The sequence below is a fragment of the Phoca vitulina genome, unplaced genomic scaffold (genome assembly GCF_004348235.1).
Source record: "Phoca vitulina isolate PV1807 unplaced genomic scaffold, GSC_HSeal_1.0 scaffold46, whole genome shotgun sequence".
In the NCBI taxonomy this organism is placed as follows: Eukaryota; Metazoa; Chordata; class Mammalia; order Carnivora; family Phocidae; genus Phoca; species Phoca vitulina.
This window is the reverse complement of record NW_022589749.1, coordinates 10,346,452-10,363,513: the sequence shown is the minus strand read 5'-3', so window position 1 is coordinate 10,363,513 and position 17,062 is coordinate 10,346,452. Positions and strand designations below refer to the sequence as shown.

The 17,062-nt window shown below is 54.9% G+C and overlaps 1 protein-coding gene and 1 non-coding gene across 3 annotated transcripts in view; both read right to left on the bottom strand.

The window, feature by feature from the left end:
- Positions 1–3,095: 3,095 nt before the first annotated feature.
- Positions 3,096–3,168, bottom strand: TRNAK-CUU. The gene has a single exon. It is a non-coding gene; the product is annotated as a tRNA-Lys (tRNA).
- The window catches only part of KMT5A (lysine methyltransferase 5A), a 19,629-nt gene continuing 5,677 nt past the window's right edge, over positions 3,111–17,062 (bottom strand). The window contains exons 2-8 of one of the 2 annotated variants that reach the window (XM_032431489.1): positions 16,781–16,902; positions 15,433–15,589; positions 12,382–12,601; positions 11,895–11,982; positions 7,210–7,269; positions 5,835–6,025; positions 3,111–5,118 (exon numbers count right to left, since the gene is read on the bottom strand). In XM_032431489.1, coding sequence (XP_032287380.1) covers positions 4,908–5,118; positions 5,835–6,025; positions 7,210–7,269; positions 11,895–11,982; positions 12,382–12,601; positions 15,433–15,589; positions 16,781–16,902 — 1,049 coding nt within the window. In that variant the 3' untranslated portion in view covers positions 3,111–4,907. Of the gene's footprint in view, positions 5,119–5,834; positions 6,026–7,209; positions 7,270–11,894; positions 11,983–12,381; positions 12,602–15,432; positions 15,590–15,878; positions 16,028–16,780; positions 16,903–17,062 lie in introns of those variants that run through there. The other variant, XM_032431490.1, reaches the window with a different exon arrangement.

The following is a 17,062-nucleotide window of genomic DNA, read 5'->3' as shown; positions in this document are numbered from 1 at the left end:
TAAGATTTATTTATTTCTTTTAGAGAGGGAGAGAGGAAGACAGAGAAAGAGCGAGCATGGTGGGGAGGGGCAGAGGGAGAGGGAGAGAGAGAATCATAAGCAGACTCTGCACTGAGTGTGGACCCTGACATGGGGCTCGATCCAATGACCCGGTGATCACGACCTGAGCCGAAACCACGCAGTCGGATACCATGACTGCACCACCCAGGTGCCCCCCAAATAACCAAAGCATCTTGAGAAAGAAGAACAAAGATGAGGTATCACAATCCTAGATTTCAAGATATACCACCAAGCTAGAGTAATCAAAGCAGTCTGGTACCAGCACAAAAATAGACAGATCCACAGAACAGAAGAGAGAACCCAGAAATAAACCCACACTTACGTGGTCAGTTGATCTATAGGCAAGAATATACAATGGGAGAAAGACAGTCTTTTCAACAAACGGTGCTAGGAAAATGGGACAAATTATAACATTAAGATGCTATTGATTTTAAGGCTCGTCCTGATTTCAAAGATGTTAAAATGCGGGGGGCGGGGAATGCGTTTAGGATTCAATGAAATACAGTCTGTAGAGAACAGATGGCCGCTCTTTGCAGAGAAACTCCTGGGCCTGCTGAGAACATCCTGTGAGCCGGTCGTGCTGGTGCCGACCCTGGCTTGCTGAAGGGTCTGCCTGCTGCATGGACCTCGCTTATTCCTGGAAGAACTCGGGGAGCCGGGGACCAGCACTAACCCGCCAGTGTACAGATGCGGAAAGTGAAACTCCAAAAGAGGAAAGTACACGAGGTCACAGAGCTAGGAAGTGGCTGCCCAAGATGCACGTGCGGGCCTGATTCTGAGGCCTGGGTTCGTACCTGCAACGCACAACGTGCCCTTCTTCTCCAAAAAGCACTCATGTTGATAATGAATGTGTGTCTCGCTACACCACTTGGAGGACTTTTCACCCGCTGCCTCACCACACCTCTGTGGGATGGGTGTCATCATTCCCGTGGTGCCTCAAGGTGACGGCGCACTGCGGCTGAGGAACTCGTCCAGGATCCCAGCTCCAAAGTGGTAGAAGTCGGACCCGAACCCAGAGGTAAACTCCACAACCCAGGCTTCACCCACTCTGCCTCCCAAGAAATGCTGGCCCCGCTCAGGCCGGTCCAGAATGCCATCTTGGCAGAGCCGTTGATGAGGGGCTCCTGATTTCTAACCCCAGATGACGCTGTCATCCTCACAGGGTGCTCCCCTCTTCACAGGGGGAGGGAGGAGAAAGCTTTTCTGTGCCTTGGAGGTGAGAGCTGGCTGGGAAAACGGATCTATGCATCCTGCCTTCAGAACCCCCATGCAGAGGCTGGGCAGACCGCACACAGGGGCAGTGAGACCACAGAACAGAGAGTGTGTGTGTGTGTGTGTGGCAGGGGCGCGGGGAGCACTCTGTCTTTTGCAGGAGTGCAGAGCAGACTCAGCTCCTGGGAATGACATGTAAAGTCCACCCTCCAAGGCACCAGCCTTACATCCTAGAGTCCCAACGATGGCAGCCCACTTCCCTATACCTGAGCCATTCTTGCTTCGGTTTCCATCTCCTTGTCTCCAGGCTGTAGGACAACCAGAAAGTCTAGAAGCAGACAGATCATCGTGTGTTGCTGTCTGTAAGCCATTAATACAAATTACCTGCATTTCCAGACCTGGGGGTCCCCCTGTATAAACGCTCAGCTGCCTCTTTCTCCCTCGTGGAGATAGGTAAGGCAAGAAAACCCACTCCGAGAGAAATGTCAAGTTAAAACAGCCCTGGTTCCTGTGTATCCCTGGGGGAAACTAAAAAAAAAAAAAAAAAAAGACAATAAAGAATGCTCAGATTTTAGCAACTCTTGGTCAAGTCAGACACTGGGGTGGGAGTTCCAGAAGGTAATCCCGGGAGCATTTCTCCTGGAGCTGGGGCCCGGTGTGACCACGGAAAACTGCTAAAACTGCTCCCACGCTGCGGGCTTCCTTCTCCAAACCCAGCATCGGGAGGAACCAGCTGAGAAGTGGGTTTCCAAGCCAGGTTTCACAAGGCACAAGAAGTGGTTGCTGTAGAAATCATCTTTAAAAAATGAATAAGTAAATACAGCAACTAAATATCAGAGCTCGGAGGCTCTTAGCTATCAGTCCAGGGCACTTGCAAACAGTGAATGGTAGAAACAACGCAGTTTCTTTTTCTTTTTTCTTTTTTTCTTTCTTTGCTTTCTTTCTCTCTCTCTCCTTCCTTTCTAGATTTTATTTATTTGAGAGAGAGAGAGAGACAGAGCACAAGCAGGGGGAGGGGGAGGGACAGAGGGAGAAGCAGACTCCCCGCTGAGCAGGGACCCTGAGATCATGACCTGAGCCAAACGCAGATGCTTAACCGACTGAGCCACCCAGGCGCCCTGAAAAAAGCCAAGTTTCAATCCTAACAGCAAACACGGATGACTGCGGGGTATCTAGGTGCGAGGCAGTGCTCCACATGCTTTCCCCGTACGAACTCCTGTAACGCAATCACCCGCGTGCGCACACCAGAATGGCTCCATGTCGCCCAGGGGGGAGGTGACGCACACAGAGCTGTCACCTGCCCAAGGTCACACAGCCGGCTGTTCCAGGGCCGAGTGCACCCTGTTCCCTCCAAGGTGAAGATGCAGTCATCCATGACGGCTGAATCCTCAGGACACCCCTGCACGTCGGCAGGGCAGAGGCTGTTTCTGTGTGATGGATAAGGTGGTGTAGCGTGATGGATGGACAAGCTTCGGAAAAGGAAAGGGATATGTGCAAGGTGACGGGCTGGCCAACACAGCTGCTCCTGGTGCCAGATCTTCCGCTTGTCAACCAAGGACTCTGTCTGCCTCGAGTGCGGGCGGCTGGTGGGGACAGAGATCTGGACTGGTAGGAGGGGCTTCCCGCCAAGACAGGGTGCACATGATGATGCCAGGTGTTCTCAGGGAAGATTCAACATGCATCAGTTTTTAATCTTCTCTGGCACCTATGACCCCCACTGTACCATGAAGAGACTGTCCCCCTAGGAGGACATTCACCAAGACAGACACATACTGCTCCGTAACCCTTTTTTTAAAAAAGATTTTATTTTTAAGTAATCTCTGCACCCAACATGGGGCTTGAACCCACAACCCCGAGATCAAGAGTCGCACGCTCTACCGACTGAGCCAGCCGGGTGCCCCTGCTGTGTAACCCTTTTGTAAAGTGAAGCAGAAAATTCCAGTCCTCTCTCTGCCACGTAAAAAACAGACACACAGGTGGCCTCGCCTGGCAATAAATATTTTAATTTTTGTTTCATTTTTATGATGACAAATAATTTTCAAGTTATTTCCTTTTTTTTTTTTTTAAATACAAAGCTAAACCACAAACAGGTACAACCAAGACATTTTATCTCACATTTACACACTCTGTCGGATCCTCCTCCAATTCTCTGACCACTGACCAGGCAAGTGTGGGGTGGGGGTGGGGGGGGGAAGACTTTCTTAGGTAGCACCGTGGTGACGCCGGGGGGGCATCAAGGTTGAGGACAGGCTCTCACACCTGTCTCCATTCACATTTACCTGGGACCAGGGGAGGCTGGGAGACCCCAGGTCATGGATCCAGAGCCACGGCCCCCTGGACTGCAGGTTACCAGAGTGAGAATAGGTCCCCCTTCAAGAGGGAGGAAGCTACCTAGTCCTCCTGCATCACAGTCAAGGTGAAAACTGTGCCCTCAGCCTTGATCCCTGGGCTGCTGGGCCTGCCCACTCCGCTGGTGCACCCGCAGCTGGGGTAGGGGCCCTGCATTTCAGGGTCTGCGGGTTCCCCCTTCGGTTCATGGCTGCATCTTCATTTTTGCAGGAAGGACACCAGGTGGTCTGACAAACAGAAAGCCTGACAGCAGATCTGGAACTTTCAACCCATTGGAATTGGGTCAGGGTGGGGGGAGGGTGGTAATGGGTAAGTAATTTCTGGTCCCGCTACAAAACTTTTATTTTTGATTAGAATAGAGTACCATCTCAAATCTCTTCTACAAAAACAAAAACCAAACCAAAACAAAACAAAAAAAAAAAAAGAAAAAAGAAGAAAAAACGCAGCCACTTCACTCACTTCAAGACCTATATACATGTAAGTTGTTTTCTGTGGTTTTTTTCTTTTTTTTGTCTTTTTAAAATTTTTAAATTTTTATTATTATTTTTTTTAAAATAAATTCAGTGTTCACATTTCTATAAAGAATTAACCCAGTTTTGGGAAACCCTGCCCCGACAGGGCGAGCAAGCAATGCTTTTCCCTGCCCACATCTACTCTGATTACCCGCCCTGATGCTTCGAGGTGCCCAGAAAAGCGGCAGCCCGTGGAAGAGTAAACCTAGGCCCGGCCCACGCCCGGGGGCCACTGGGTCAGTAAGCTTTCAAGAGAGCAGAGGGGAAGACTAGCTTACTGCGAAACCTTTTTAAAAAATATTCATACACTTCCATGTGCGCCTGTCCAGACGTCAGGAAAACAAGAGCTTGGGAACACCCCGGCCGGGCCTCGGGAGTCGCCGGCGGGGGTGTGGGGAGGAGAGTCCTGGCTCTTCGGCGGGAGGCGGGCGTCACCCGGCTTCCTAGTTCATGTTCACTCTTTCCTCTAAAACCTGTGCTGCGTCCTCGACTGCATGCACGGGAAGCACGAACGTGTGACTTGTATGCAAAAAAGGTACAAAACAACTAGAATATAAAAGTTTTGGTAATATAAGGCCATCTGTTCCAGTCCACCTTGGAAACCTGCAACAGATATTTAAATACTACAGTGAAAAGGCATCTTAATATACTTTTTAAAAACATCTGAAGTAATCTGCTAAGATTAAGTGTGTAAAAAAAAAAAAACCAAAAACTCAATTCCCTTTGAGGGCACTTTGTCCGTGGAAGGAGGGAGGGGCGGGGAGGGCGGGGAGGTTAATGCTTCAGCCAGGGGTGCGCTTCGATGGAGGCGCGGCTGCGGTCCCCGTAGTCGTACAGGAGCTCCTCCCCCGCCTTGATGTCGCGGGAGGCGATGAGGATGAGGTGAGGCACGCCGTCGATGTCGTGCAGTTTGGTTTGGCAGTTTCCACATTTACTGTGATTGATCAGTCGTCCCAGGCGATTTGTCTCTCTAGTCGCATCCACACTGGCGGGAGGGAGGGCGACAGAGGATTACACTGACAAAGGGGCTTTTGATCCCAGTCACGCCAGCTCTCGACTCTGGTGGGATGTCGATTTATGGCCGCGTTTCAGGGAAAGCAGTTCAAATCAAAAAACCATCTTTAAGAGCCCAGGGAGGCACTGGGTGGGAGGCGGCAGGAACGCAAAAGGCTCTTTGTGGGGGCGCGTGAGGCAAGTGCGTAACAGATAAATGAGTACAAATCAACTCGGCTGGTAGTGGGGGAAGCTGCGCGTGTGGGGAGGCAGGGAGCTTCGGGAACTCTCCGTACCCCCTGCTCCATTTTACTGGGGACCTAAAACCGCTCAGAAAAATAGAGCCTAATAAAAAAAAAAAAAAAAAACCAAAAACCCCAATCGAGTGCACTGGCCATATGGGGAAAGGAGCAGCCAGGGATTTCTAGAGCTGCTCTGGCTGCAGGCCACGAGAGAGCGCGGCCTGGTGAGCCTCGGCGCGGACTGTCCCCGCCTAGCCCGCTTCTGCTTCTCGTCTGCTCAGACGGCAGCCGGAACAGCTCCAACCCCACGTGGTAAAATGGCAAGTGGGGGAGAGCGCTTCGCGGCTTGGAAAAAAAAGACGTAGCAAGAGTGAAACCAGAAGCAGGATGCCCTCGTGGCTCCCGGCCCGGAGGCCTGTCCTCTGCCAGGGCACGGAAAAGCCACTTGAAGCTCCAGCGGACTTACCAGTAGGTTTTGCTCAGATACTGAAAATAGTACATGTAGCAGCCCGTCGAGGGGTCCTGTGCGTACAGAGCCTCCCGCTTCTTGGCGTCGGTGATCTCGATGAGGTCCCCGTGGTACTCGACCACAAACTCGCCCCGGGAGAACTGCTTGGTGGCGATCACACCCCTGCCCTTGCCGTCGATGAGGTCAATCTGTCGGGAGGTGAGGAGAAGCGCTGCTTCCTGACCCCGCGCAGGGCCAGCGGCCCGGGCTTGCCCCCCTCGCCGAGGTGTGCCCTAGATCCCGCGCTACGGACACAGCACGGCGGGCAGTCTGAACCGGACACAGCTGTTCCACCGTCGCCACAACCCGTCACCCCACAAGGGTCCCTTGTGCTCTTTGCAAAGCACTGTTACATGTGAGCCTCCGGAGAGATCTGCCGGGTGGGTGTTGCCCCATTTTGTAGAGGAGGGAACGGAGGCTCGGAGAGGCAGAACCACGTCCAAGGCCACGTGGCAGGGAAGTGATAAAGCCCGACTCACATCCACACACGTGGCCTCTTCTGGGGAGTAGTAGGACCCCGTGTTCCAAGTGTCTCCTTTTTTCTGGAATTTACCCTCCCGTGCTTCTCCTTGCTCCGTTATAAATGGGGTTGCAGGGTGACTGCTTGCGGGGCCCAGACTTAAGTTGGGGTCCTCCTGGATGGGTGTGTGGAACTGGAGCTTTTTTCTGAGCCTCGAGTCCCAGCCCAGACCCACCCGGTGGCCACTGTAGGGCTCCGCCCCTCTCATCCACCCAGTGTTTGCAATACATGAGAATAAAGGAAATTTCTTGGGCCCTGTCGTTTCCCAGGAAAACAGTTTAGGAAAAATGTTTGCCCAGGCCTCATGCCAAATGAAAGAAAGCCAGCTACGACAGGCCATCTACTCTGTGACTCCATTCATAGGACATGTCCAGAACAGGCACACAGCTGGGGCTGGGGGAGTGGGGGCTGACGGCTACTGGGTGCAGGGTTTCCATTTGGGAGGATGAGAAAGTTCTGGAACTAGACAGGGATGATAGTTACACAACACTGTGAACGTACTTAACGACACGGAATTGTACACTTTAAACGGGTTAAAATGGTACGTTTTATGTTACACGTATTTTACCGCAATCTTAAAAAGTTTTCTCAGGATAACGTTTCCCGTATAAAAACCATTAGTGTTTCCTTCCCGAGATGCTCCCTAGGCAGATTTCGTATCTGGCCCCTTGACAACCTAAGAGTCTGACTAGCCGCAGTTAGTTAACGGGGTTACGGCAGCCCGCCGGCCGCCGGGCGCTGAGGAGCGGGGGGGGGGGGGGGGTTGTACCTTCCAGCCTCAGCCTCCGAGCAGTAGACCCTGCTGCCCCTTACCTTCATTCCTTCTTCCTTCCCACTTTCAATCAACTCGTCTATTCTTTTCCTTTCTTCAGACTGGGTGGAGGGAAGAGAAACAAGAAGCACTTCAGCATTCTCTCCTGGGCCACTCTGGGCAGCCTGGACCACCCGCAGGTCACTCACGGCTGGCCTCCGTGACATCAGTCCCCAAAGACGCCCACGCCCCACAGCCCCATCTGTCTCTCACTGCCCATCTGTTGTGGACAGTTTGCCACCTGGGGCTCAAATGGACCAGGAGGGACACAGTGGTGGCCCGACTGCAGAACTGGGTTGGGGGCTGGGTTCTATTTGGCACGTGCCGTGTTTTTTAAACCATCTAAATTGCCAACATGAAAAAATCATGACTCTTGACTTCATATAAAATCGGCTAGGGCAGATGAGAGGCTGTGCCTTTCGAAGGGGCGGGTGTACGTCACGTCCCTCCTGTCTGATGGCCCCTGTTGGCACCCTGGTTCAGGAACTTTGACCTGGGTCTCCATGAAGCCACTGCTACGGATGAGAACATGCCTCCCACCCCCAAGAGGCAGGACCACCCTGAACAAAGAAGTCAGACAGGAGCGGACACTCCTGGCCCCACCGGCCCCTCGGGGCCACCACCTCCCTCCCAGATCCAAGTGCCCGGGACTGCGGGGAGGCACGGGGAGCCACACAGAGACCACCAGAAGCCCAGGCCCTCCACTGGCTGCCACGGCTGGGCTCACAGGTGAGGCCTCCACCCAGCGCCGAGCACAGACCCAGCCGGGCCGGCGGCCCCACCCGCAGCGCGCACGGACTCGGTCCCTCTCCACGTGGATGTACTGAACGCCTGTGGTGTGACGCGGAGCCCGGCTCTCTGTAGGTTTACAGACACCGCGCAAGAGCCGCACCAGACAGCCCTGCCTCCAGCCCACACCCCAGCGCTTTCACGGCCGCCTCCCCGGGCTCCTGGCGTCCGCTCTGACCACCCCTTCACTCTATTCCCCGCACAGCAGCCAGAGGGGTCTTGTAAAAAGCTACGTAAGGGGCGCCTGGGCAGCTCAGTCGGTTAAGCGTCCGACTCTTGGTTTCGGCTCAGGTCATGATCTCTTGGGGTCATGGGATCGAGCCCCACCATCAGGCTCTGTGCTCTACAGGGAGTCTGCTTGAAATTCTCTCTCTTCCCTTCCTGCCCCCCACTCTCACTTGCTCTCTCTCAAATAAATAAATCTTTAAAAAATAAATAAAAAATGGGACGCCTGGGTGGCTCAGTCATTAAGCGTCTGCCTTCGGCTCAGGTCATGATCCCGAGGTCCTGGGATCGAGCCCCACGTCGGGCTCCCTGCTCCCTCTGTCCCTTCGCCCCGCTCGTGTGCTCTTTCTCTCGCTCTCAAATAAATAAAAATAAAATAAAATAAAAATGTACATAAGATCATGTCATTTCCCTGCTTAAAGCCTTCCAAAAAGTTTACTGAATAGTAATGGGCCAATGTTGGTTCACTGTGACAAATGTACCAGGACAGTGTATGGAAGGTGTTAATGATGGGGAAACCGAGTAAACGGTCTATGGGGGTACTCTGCACTATCTTTGCAACTCCTCTATAAATCTAAAATTATTCCAAAATAAAAAGTTTATTTAAAGAGAAGCAAAAGCTTGGGGCGCCTGGGTGGTGCAGTGTGTTGAGTGCCCAGCTCTTGGTTTTGGCTCAGGTCATGATCTCAGGGTCGTGAGATTGAGCCCCGCGTTGGGCTCTGCACTCAGTGGGACTCTGCTTGAGACTCTCTCTCTCCCCCTCTGTCCCTCCCCCTCTGAAATGAATAAATAAATCTTAAAAAAAAAAAAAGAGAAGCAAAAGCTTTTCCATATCTTCTCACTGCTACGGGGATAAAATCCACTTTTCCGATGGCCTGTAAGGCTCTGCAGGGTCCCAGCCCTGCCTCAGCAGCCATCTTTACCCCTTCTCCCACATTCTGGCCACACTGATGACTCTCTTAGAGGGCCAGGCTAGTTCCTGCCTCGGGGCCTTTGCACGTGCTCTTCCCCCTGCCTGGAACACCCTTTCCCCAATCCATTCACCTGGCTTGTGTCCTCCCTTCTTTCCAAGCTCTGTTCAAAAGGCACCTCCCTCAGTGAAATTTCCCTGATTACTGTAGCTAAAGTAGCCTTAGCCTCACTGTGCTTTCACACTACTCTGTTTTATTAAATTGATGTCAAAGGACTATCTAAAATTATCTTGTTCTTTGGTTGTTGTTTTTTTTAAGTTGTTTATCACTCTCCACTTGAATATAAGCTCCCTGAGAACAGGAGATCTTGTATGCCGTGGGATATCCTGGCCGAGAACAGTGCCTGGCACAAAGTAAGCCCTCAAGCACGGCAACATCAACACATACACATCACACACACAACCACCTTGCTGAAAAATTAGTGTGCGAAGAAGACCAGACCAGGGAGAAATGCAGTGAGCTCTGTAACCGGGATTGATGGTGGGCTAGGCACCCGGGGACTTTCCTGCTGGGACTGAATGAGGCAAGAGGAGCTGAGCTGGGGGAAGCTGGGCACAGGCTAGATGCCCTGAATGCAGAGCCGCAGTCTGAGTTTCGTTCTGGAGGCTCAGTGCTTGGGGGCATGCACCAACCAGCTCCAGGCTTCCGAAGAGAAATCAGGCAGGCAGCAGCCTGGGCAGGGCGGGGGTGGGGGGGGTTGCCAGAGGCAGACTGAGTGGGAGGTAAGCAAGGTCTGAATTAGGTCGAGGCTGCTCTGCACATCAGGCCCGGGGCTGGGCTGGGGAGAAAGAAGCCGGGGCACTGCCCCAGTGCAGGCTGTCACCCCACCCACAAGCAGGCCAACCAGCTAAGGGGCCCCCGCAGCAAAACAACGAGGGGTTCAGGGTATCTCTCCAAGGCCCAGTGTCCACCCTCTTCCCTGGCCCTGGCCCTGCCCGCTCTGCCTTCAAACTCAATTAAGTATCCGCAGAGGTTTTAATTTTAGTTTCTCCTCTGGCTACCCCCAGCCCCCTCTTATGCCCCCTGTGCCTGGGCCGTGGTTTCTGGGGCCTCAAAGAGCAGGCAGGTCAGGACTGACCTCACCCCTCAGATGAGGCCCAGCTGCCCCAGCCTCGAGCTTTACCTGTGCCATCCAGAGAAGACACCGCCCTGGCCAACCACAGCCTCGCCACCTCAGCTGACAGCCGCCTTCCCGCCGGGCCAGCAGCCCCCCCGGCCCCGGAGGTCACTCAGCAGAGCCACCCCAAACAAGCAGAGCTCGGCACGGCTCTCCTCGCCACTGGCTCTGTGTCTGGTGACACGGCAAGCTTACTAGCTGCAGACCAAGCTTCGGAGAAGTGAGTGTCTGCTCCCTTCTGCTCATCTGCTGCGACATTTTGCAGACCTGCATCACGTCCCTCCTCCAGCCAGAAAAGCCCTTCTTTTTCATTAAAAAGGCAAACTGAGCTGCCCCCGCTCTGCAGCCCGTGGCAGGCCTCGGCGAACCCCCAGTGCTCCCTGTGTGGGCACCGCAGCCCCGACCGCGGCTGGGAGGTGTTTGGGGTTCCGGGGCCTGGCACCACCTCGCCCTCTGCAGTGCTGTGAGACCGACCTAGCACGGCCTCCCACTGCAGGCAAACATTTTATAACAGCTTGTTCTTGGCTCAAAGACATTGCCTTTCTAAAGAAATAAAGCCAAAGCTGCTCTCTGGGGGGCGGGGGATGGACCCCTTCTCTCATTTATTTTAAAGGAAGCCTCATCAATTCAAATAAGCAGAGGAAGAGAATGCTAAATTGCCGTATCGGCATCTACGGTTTTAACCCACAAAATGCGGAAGGAGTCTAGTTCAGGTTGAAAAGCTAAAACCGACAAGGCCTCAGGGAGGAGGCTGGGGGGGGGCGGTGCGCATGGAACTTCCCCGCTGCTCTGTGGGGGCGGCAATCCGAGCTCTGCTCCTGCCCCCCGGCTGGCTGTGAGGCTGCGGGCGGGCGGGGGGCTGCAGGGCACACGGCGCCTGGGGTCCTGGGGTCCGGCTCCTCAACAGAAAGGCCAGGACCGCACCTCCCCGCGCCAAACACTGACCCGCTGCCGCTGGACGGCCGACTGCGGAGCCGCTCGCAGCCTACAGACCCGGGGGCCCGGCCTGCTCTTCCCACCTCCTAGGGCCACAGCCCGGGGGAGCGAGGACAGAGGCGCCGCGGGAAGTGACAGCTACGGGGAGCAACGGCGGCAGTGTAACCGCTGGCCGGTGCCCCCCGGGGGCCAGGCCCGGTTCCCAGTTCCTCGTGCCCCAGCGCACCGGCCCTCCCGGCTACACCCCTACAAGCTAGTGCTTTGTTGCCCCGCCGGACACACAGGGCGACCGAGGCACAGAACAGACGCGTGACTGGCCCGAGTCGTACAACCATGAGTGGCTTCCAAGCCACTGCTCCGTGCCCCCTTGAGACGCGCCACGGAGCGCGTGGCGAGCAGACGGACAAGCCTCGCAAAGACCACGCGGCCCCCGGGGTCCCAGGCTCCCTCGGCCCCCCCCACACGCCTGGACGAGACGCTGTCACCGGACCGCCGGCCGCGCCACGCCATGCGCCTTCACGGACGCGTCGTACCGAGCCTCGGGTGACCCCCCACGTCAGGATGACGCCCGCTAGGCCACGGCCGCCACAGAGAACGCGCCCGCCCCCCCGGCAGCCCCGCGAGCCCGGAGGAAAGCCGCGGCCTCTACCTGCAGCTCAGCTTTGCTCTTCCGGGAGCTCCGGCGCACCGGGTAGAAATCCGTGAGTTTGCGGTTCTGCTGCGTCTTCCCTTGAGCTCTGGGGCGGGAAGGGGAGAGGAGAAAACAAGGATGAGCACTGAAGACGCACTCAGCCCGGAGGCACGCCACTCCTCAGCGATCGTGTCACCTCCACACCTCTGTCCACCGGGACCTGCGCTCACGCAGGCTCACCTGCCCAAGGGGGCGTCGGAGCGTCAAGAGACAGGCTGCCTCCTCTTGGGGGGGGGGGGGGGGAGAGTTCCTGAGCTCTGGACTCGGGCCAGACTGACATGCTGACAAGTAAGTGTCCCCGGTGGTGACACACGGCACCTGAGCCCCGATGACACAGACGCCGGGCGGGGGCCCTGCTCCCCCTAGCGAGCACCTGAGCCGGGGCCGCCGGGGTGAGAGGCAGCACGCCGCGCCATGGCAGGGAGGGGCTCCGGAAGGCACTTACTTTTTCCGAGGGGCCTGTTTGCCCTTGACGGGCTTTTTCAGGGCTGGCTTGGCCACGGCGGCAATGGCAGGATCACAAGACGAGGTCGGAGTTTTTGGAGGTTCTGCTGCTTCAGATTTTTGGTTTGGAAAAGGTGCCAGGGGACCTCTCCTGGCGTCTTTGAGCTTCTGTTCCTCGGACTTCATGGTGCTCCGTACCGCGTTCCCACTGTTTCTCTTCTCTGCAGGCAGAGCGTGGGGAAAGACAGAGGGTTAGACTCCACTCTCCGTGTCCCAATCTCTCGACTCTCAGCTGCATTCTAAGACAGGCCTTCAGAGGAGAGAGGACCCTGGGTGTGCCAGGCACAGTGCCCCCCGCCTGTGAGACCCCGTGTCTACCAACGGCTTCGGGGGGAGAAGCATGTAGCTTTACTTTCGGACCCACACACTGGGCAGAGCTGTTCGTCTGCATCTTTTTTTTTTTTTTTTTTCTTCAGCTTTACTGAAGTATCGCTGACAAATAAAATAGTAAGATATTTGCAGTGTACTTCCTGATGAGTGGATAGACATGGTGGAAGGACTGCTCCCATCTAGTCTGTGAACGTTTCTGATCTCCTGCAGACCCCAGGAGAAAAGCTAAATCCCCAGAGTGGGCCAGCGTTGATGGACAGGAATAAGGTAATAAAGCAGAACTTCTTCCCTAGCAAAGACCTCTTCCCCAAGAGCCGCCTGGCATGCTTCATTTCAGACTCTTAAGAAAAAAACATTTCCTCTTCTAACGGGGCCAAAGCCCTACGTTCATGGTGGTTCTCAGCACAGTGACCTGACACTGGTCAGTGCGGCGCCGGGAGGGACGGCAAAAAGGATTCGTTACTAAAAATAGTTGTGAAGCACCAGTGTGGGTGAATGATTCACTTTTTAAAAAAATGACTTACTTAAAAAAAAAAAAAAAGACTTACTTTAAAAAAAAAAAACAATAAGTAAATAATAAGTAGCTGGTAGGAACGTAAAATGGCGCAGTCACTTTCAAAAAGAGTCTGGCAGTTGTTCAAAAGTTCAACATGGAGTTACCATATGACCCAGCAATTCCACGCCTAGGCGGCTGCGAACACAATTAAAAACATATGTCCGCACAAAAAACCTGTATGTGAATGTTTGTGGCAGCTTATTCACAATAGCCAAAGAGGAGAAACCACCCAAATGTCCATCCACTGATGACTGGGTGAGTACACTGGGGTCCATCCACGTGACGGAATATTATTCAGCCACGGAAAGGAGCGAAATCCTAACACCTGCCCTTGAAAACATGATGCTGAGTGGAAGAAGCCAGACACCCAAGGCTGCAGATCCTGCATGATTCCATTTACTTATGTCCAGAACCAGCAAATCCACAGGGATAGAAAGTAGATTAGTGGTTGCCAGGGGCTGGGGGAGAGGTGGTATGAGGAGAGACTAATGGGCACAAGGCTTCTTTTGTGGGGTGAGGAAATGTTCTGGTACCAGACAGTTGGTCATGGTTGTGCCTGTCTCTGAAGAGACTAAAAACCACTGCGTTGTACGCTTTAAAATGGCGACCACCATGATATGTGAGCTCAATAAATAAGCTAAAAAGAAAACTAAATACATCCAAATCCAGCCAGGCCATTCTCACTGCCTTACATGCCTTCAGCGGAACCAGAGGGAGTGAAGTCCAAGACATCACCCATAAAAACCCTAGGAGTGCGTGATGCCCATGAACGTCAGCGACCACGTCAGTCTGAGTCAAAGCAGAGAAAGGGTTGAGAATCAAGGACAAAAGCCTGGCCCTTGGGCTCTCCTCCAAATATATCTGGCCCCAAATCCTAACTGTGGCCATTTAGTGACACTGTAAGTCAAATAAGCTTATGTACCATGCCACCACTGAGGATCATTTACATTCCACCCCACTCCAGGAGGGATGGGAGACTGCCTGACCACCACCCAGGGAGAGCCCATTCGCCACCCAGCCCCTCCTCGGTGGAGGCTCGTCTAAGTGCTGCCGATGCAGCACGGATCAGGCCAGCCCAGGAAGGGGGGCCGGGGCGGAGCACTGTAAAAGCCCCCTGCACCAATCTGCAGAATAGCCCTGCGAAGTAGGAGTTCTCCCTCCCACTTCAACGATGAAAGAACGAAGGCTCAGAAAAGCGGAGTGACCTGCCCCAGCCTCTCCTTGGAAGTGGCAGAGCTAGGATTAGAACCCAAGTCATTTGACGACTGACTGAAACAGTATCACCCACTGCCCTGGGCGGGGAATCAAGCCGAGGCCCGGCTCCTACCCCTGGCTCTGGGCTTCCCCACGCCTGGCGCTCAGATCTGGCCCCGGACATTGGCCTCACCATCACTTATGGCACTTTCTGTAAATGAATTACGAGGCTTCCTCGTCCGGAGCCCCTGGCAGCCAGAGTTCTGCTTCTTTAAGGCAAGTTTTAATTAGAAGGGAGCGTGGTGCACTGGGGAAAGCTCCTAGTCCCCACTGCAGCTTTAACAGGGGAAACATTTGGAAGACAGCAACAGAATTTTCAGTAACTATGTATGTTCTTGTTCAGTATTTTAACTCCAAACCTCACTACAGAGTATACTGCTTCAGAAAGCAGCACTGAACACTTGAGTGGAAAGAAACTCAGAAATGAGGTCAAGGCCAGCTCAAAAGAGGGAAGGAAGTCGGTTCCCTACGTTCCCACAACACAGTTAGGGCTGCCAGCACCTGGCCTGTACCATCCAGACTCGTAACTTCTGTACTTTGGGTACATGTGAGCCTCTTCATCTGCAGCTCAGGTGTTATTTTTGCAACTTGGCAACACACTCAAGCTTGAAGGACATGCTAACTCTTGTGAAAGCAGGGAAAACCTGTTAGACCGACAGGGCACACACCCCGGGACAGGCCACTCTTCTCCTGTGTCTGTTTCTTAGCAGCAAGACAGAACGTGGTTCAAACCCTTGAACTTGGGTTTGAAAAGGCTGGATAAACATTTAATATATGTGCACAATTAGGAAGGAGAGAGGCTTCTGCAACCCGACCAGCTGTGGTCAGAACAGGGCCATTTCAGAGCCTTACCTTCTCGTTTCCTGTAGAGTCCGGCTAATGGCTTCCCCTGGCATTTGACTTCGTGATGTGCAACTGAGTTCTCTTCCTGAAGGGGGGAACGCATTCCAGAGCATTTGTTGGGGCTCATGTAGGAATAGATCTTTGATTGCCCGGTAAATACGTTCTCCTAAAACGACAAATGCATGTTCTGAAAGAGGCTTGAAGAAGAAGATCCCAGGGCAAATGGCGGAGAAGGGCACTCAGAATAACCGAAACCAAAAACCGACACCATCTCTCAAAAGCAGGCCACCAGGAGTTGCCAGCCCTGGGAGAACAGTGGAAGGTTTACGATCTCCCAGGTCCGAGTTAGACATTTCCTGAACTCATGTGGTCTCGAATTCTGGTCACTAAGGACACATCTGGCCGGCAGGAAGCCAGCTTTATACCAAGGCGTATACCAGAAGCAGACAACCTACCAGCAGCAGACGGGTCAGAATGACCCGGACTGAACGACTGCAGAATTTGAAGGGCTGGCCTATGTGCAGGAGCGAACTCCCCTGGCAGGAGCTGCAGGAGCTCTTAGCACAGAAACAGGCCTCAGGGAATCTGATTAACCACTTCTTGGTCCTGAAGGCCTCCGGCAGGACTCGTCATTACCGCCTGAGCCTTCAGTGTGCCCAAGCCTGGCCCCTCTCAAATCAACGCAGCCCAGCAGCCTCCCAGGACTGCGGGACTGGACTGCAGTGGTAACTGAGGGGTGGGGTTGGGGGTGGAGAGCTTAATAAAAGCAGAGCCTAGAGCCAGCGCATGCAGGGCGGTCACTCTACTGCAAATGGCATCTTGGCATTAATAGGAGGAGGGTGGGCAGGCGGGTGGGGCGGGACAGGTCACTGCTGGCGTCTCTGGGCGTGGGGCCTCCCTCGCCTCTGAGTAAGCACAGAATGGAGGAGGGCTTCCCCAGAAACACTGCTAGGGCCCTTCTGCCTGGGGAACCTTTAAACACCAAGTCAGCGAGACCCGTGACCTCTCTGAGGGTCCCGGCCAGGCCCCGCACACCCTGGGAAGGCAGCCACCGCCGCGGTAGCTGGGTCTCGGGGTGCGGAAATGCCATAAAGACACAAACTTTTCCGAGGTCAAATATTGCCAGGGTCATGGCGGAGCCAGTGTGGACGCCACTCCCAGGCAGGCAGCAGAAAAGGAAGCTGCCCGAGCCGGGCGCCCCGCCCGCACGCCCGCACCCCCCGCCCCTGGGCCCAGGGCCGCGGGCGGGGGGTCCCGGGGCGCGCGCACGTGCTCGAGGCGCCGGGCCGGCGGGGGCGGCCCGGCCGCGCGGCCCCTCGGGACGCGCTGAGTGAGTGCGGGGAGGGTGCCTGCTTACCCCGTTGGTGCGGGGCCTCCCCGGGCCCCTCCGCTCCACCATCTCCGGGCCCGGGGCCGTCGCTGCCACCGCCGCCGCCGCCGCCGCCGCCTCCACCGCGCGGGGCTTGGACATCTTCCTGCCTGGAGAGGGGGACCCGGGGGAAGCGGGGGAGGGGGCGCTCAGGGCGCGGCGGGGCGGGGAGCGGGGCCGCCCGGGCCGGGCGCCGCGGCGGCGCCTCCCGCCGCAGCCATGTTCCGAGATAATGGCTGTTCTGAATAGCAAGATCGGAAGAGCCATTAT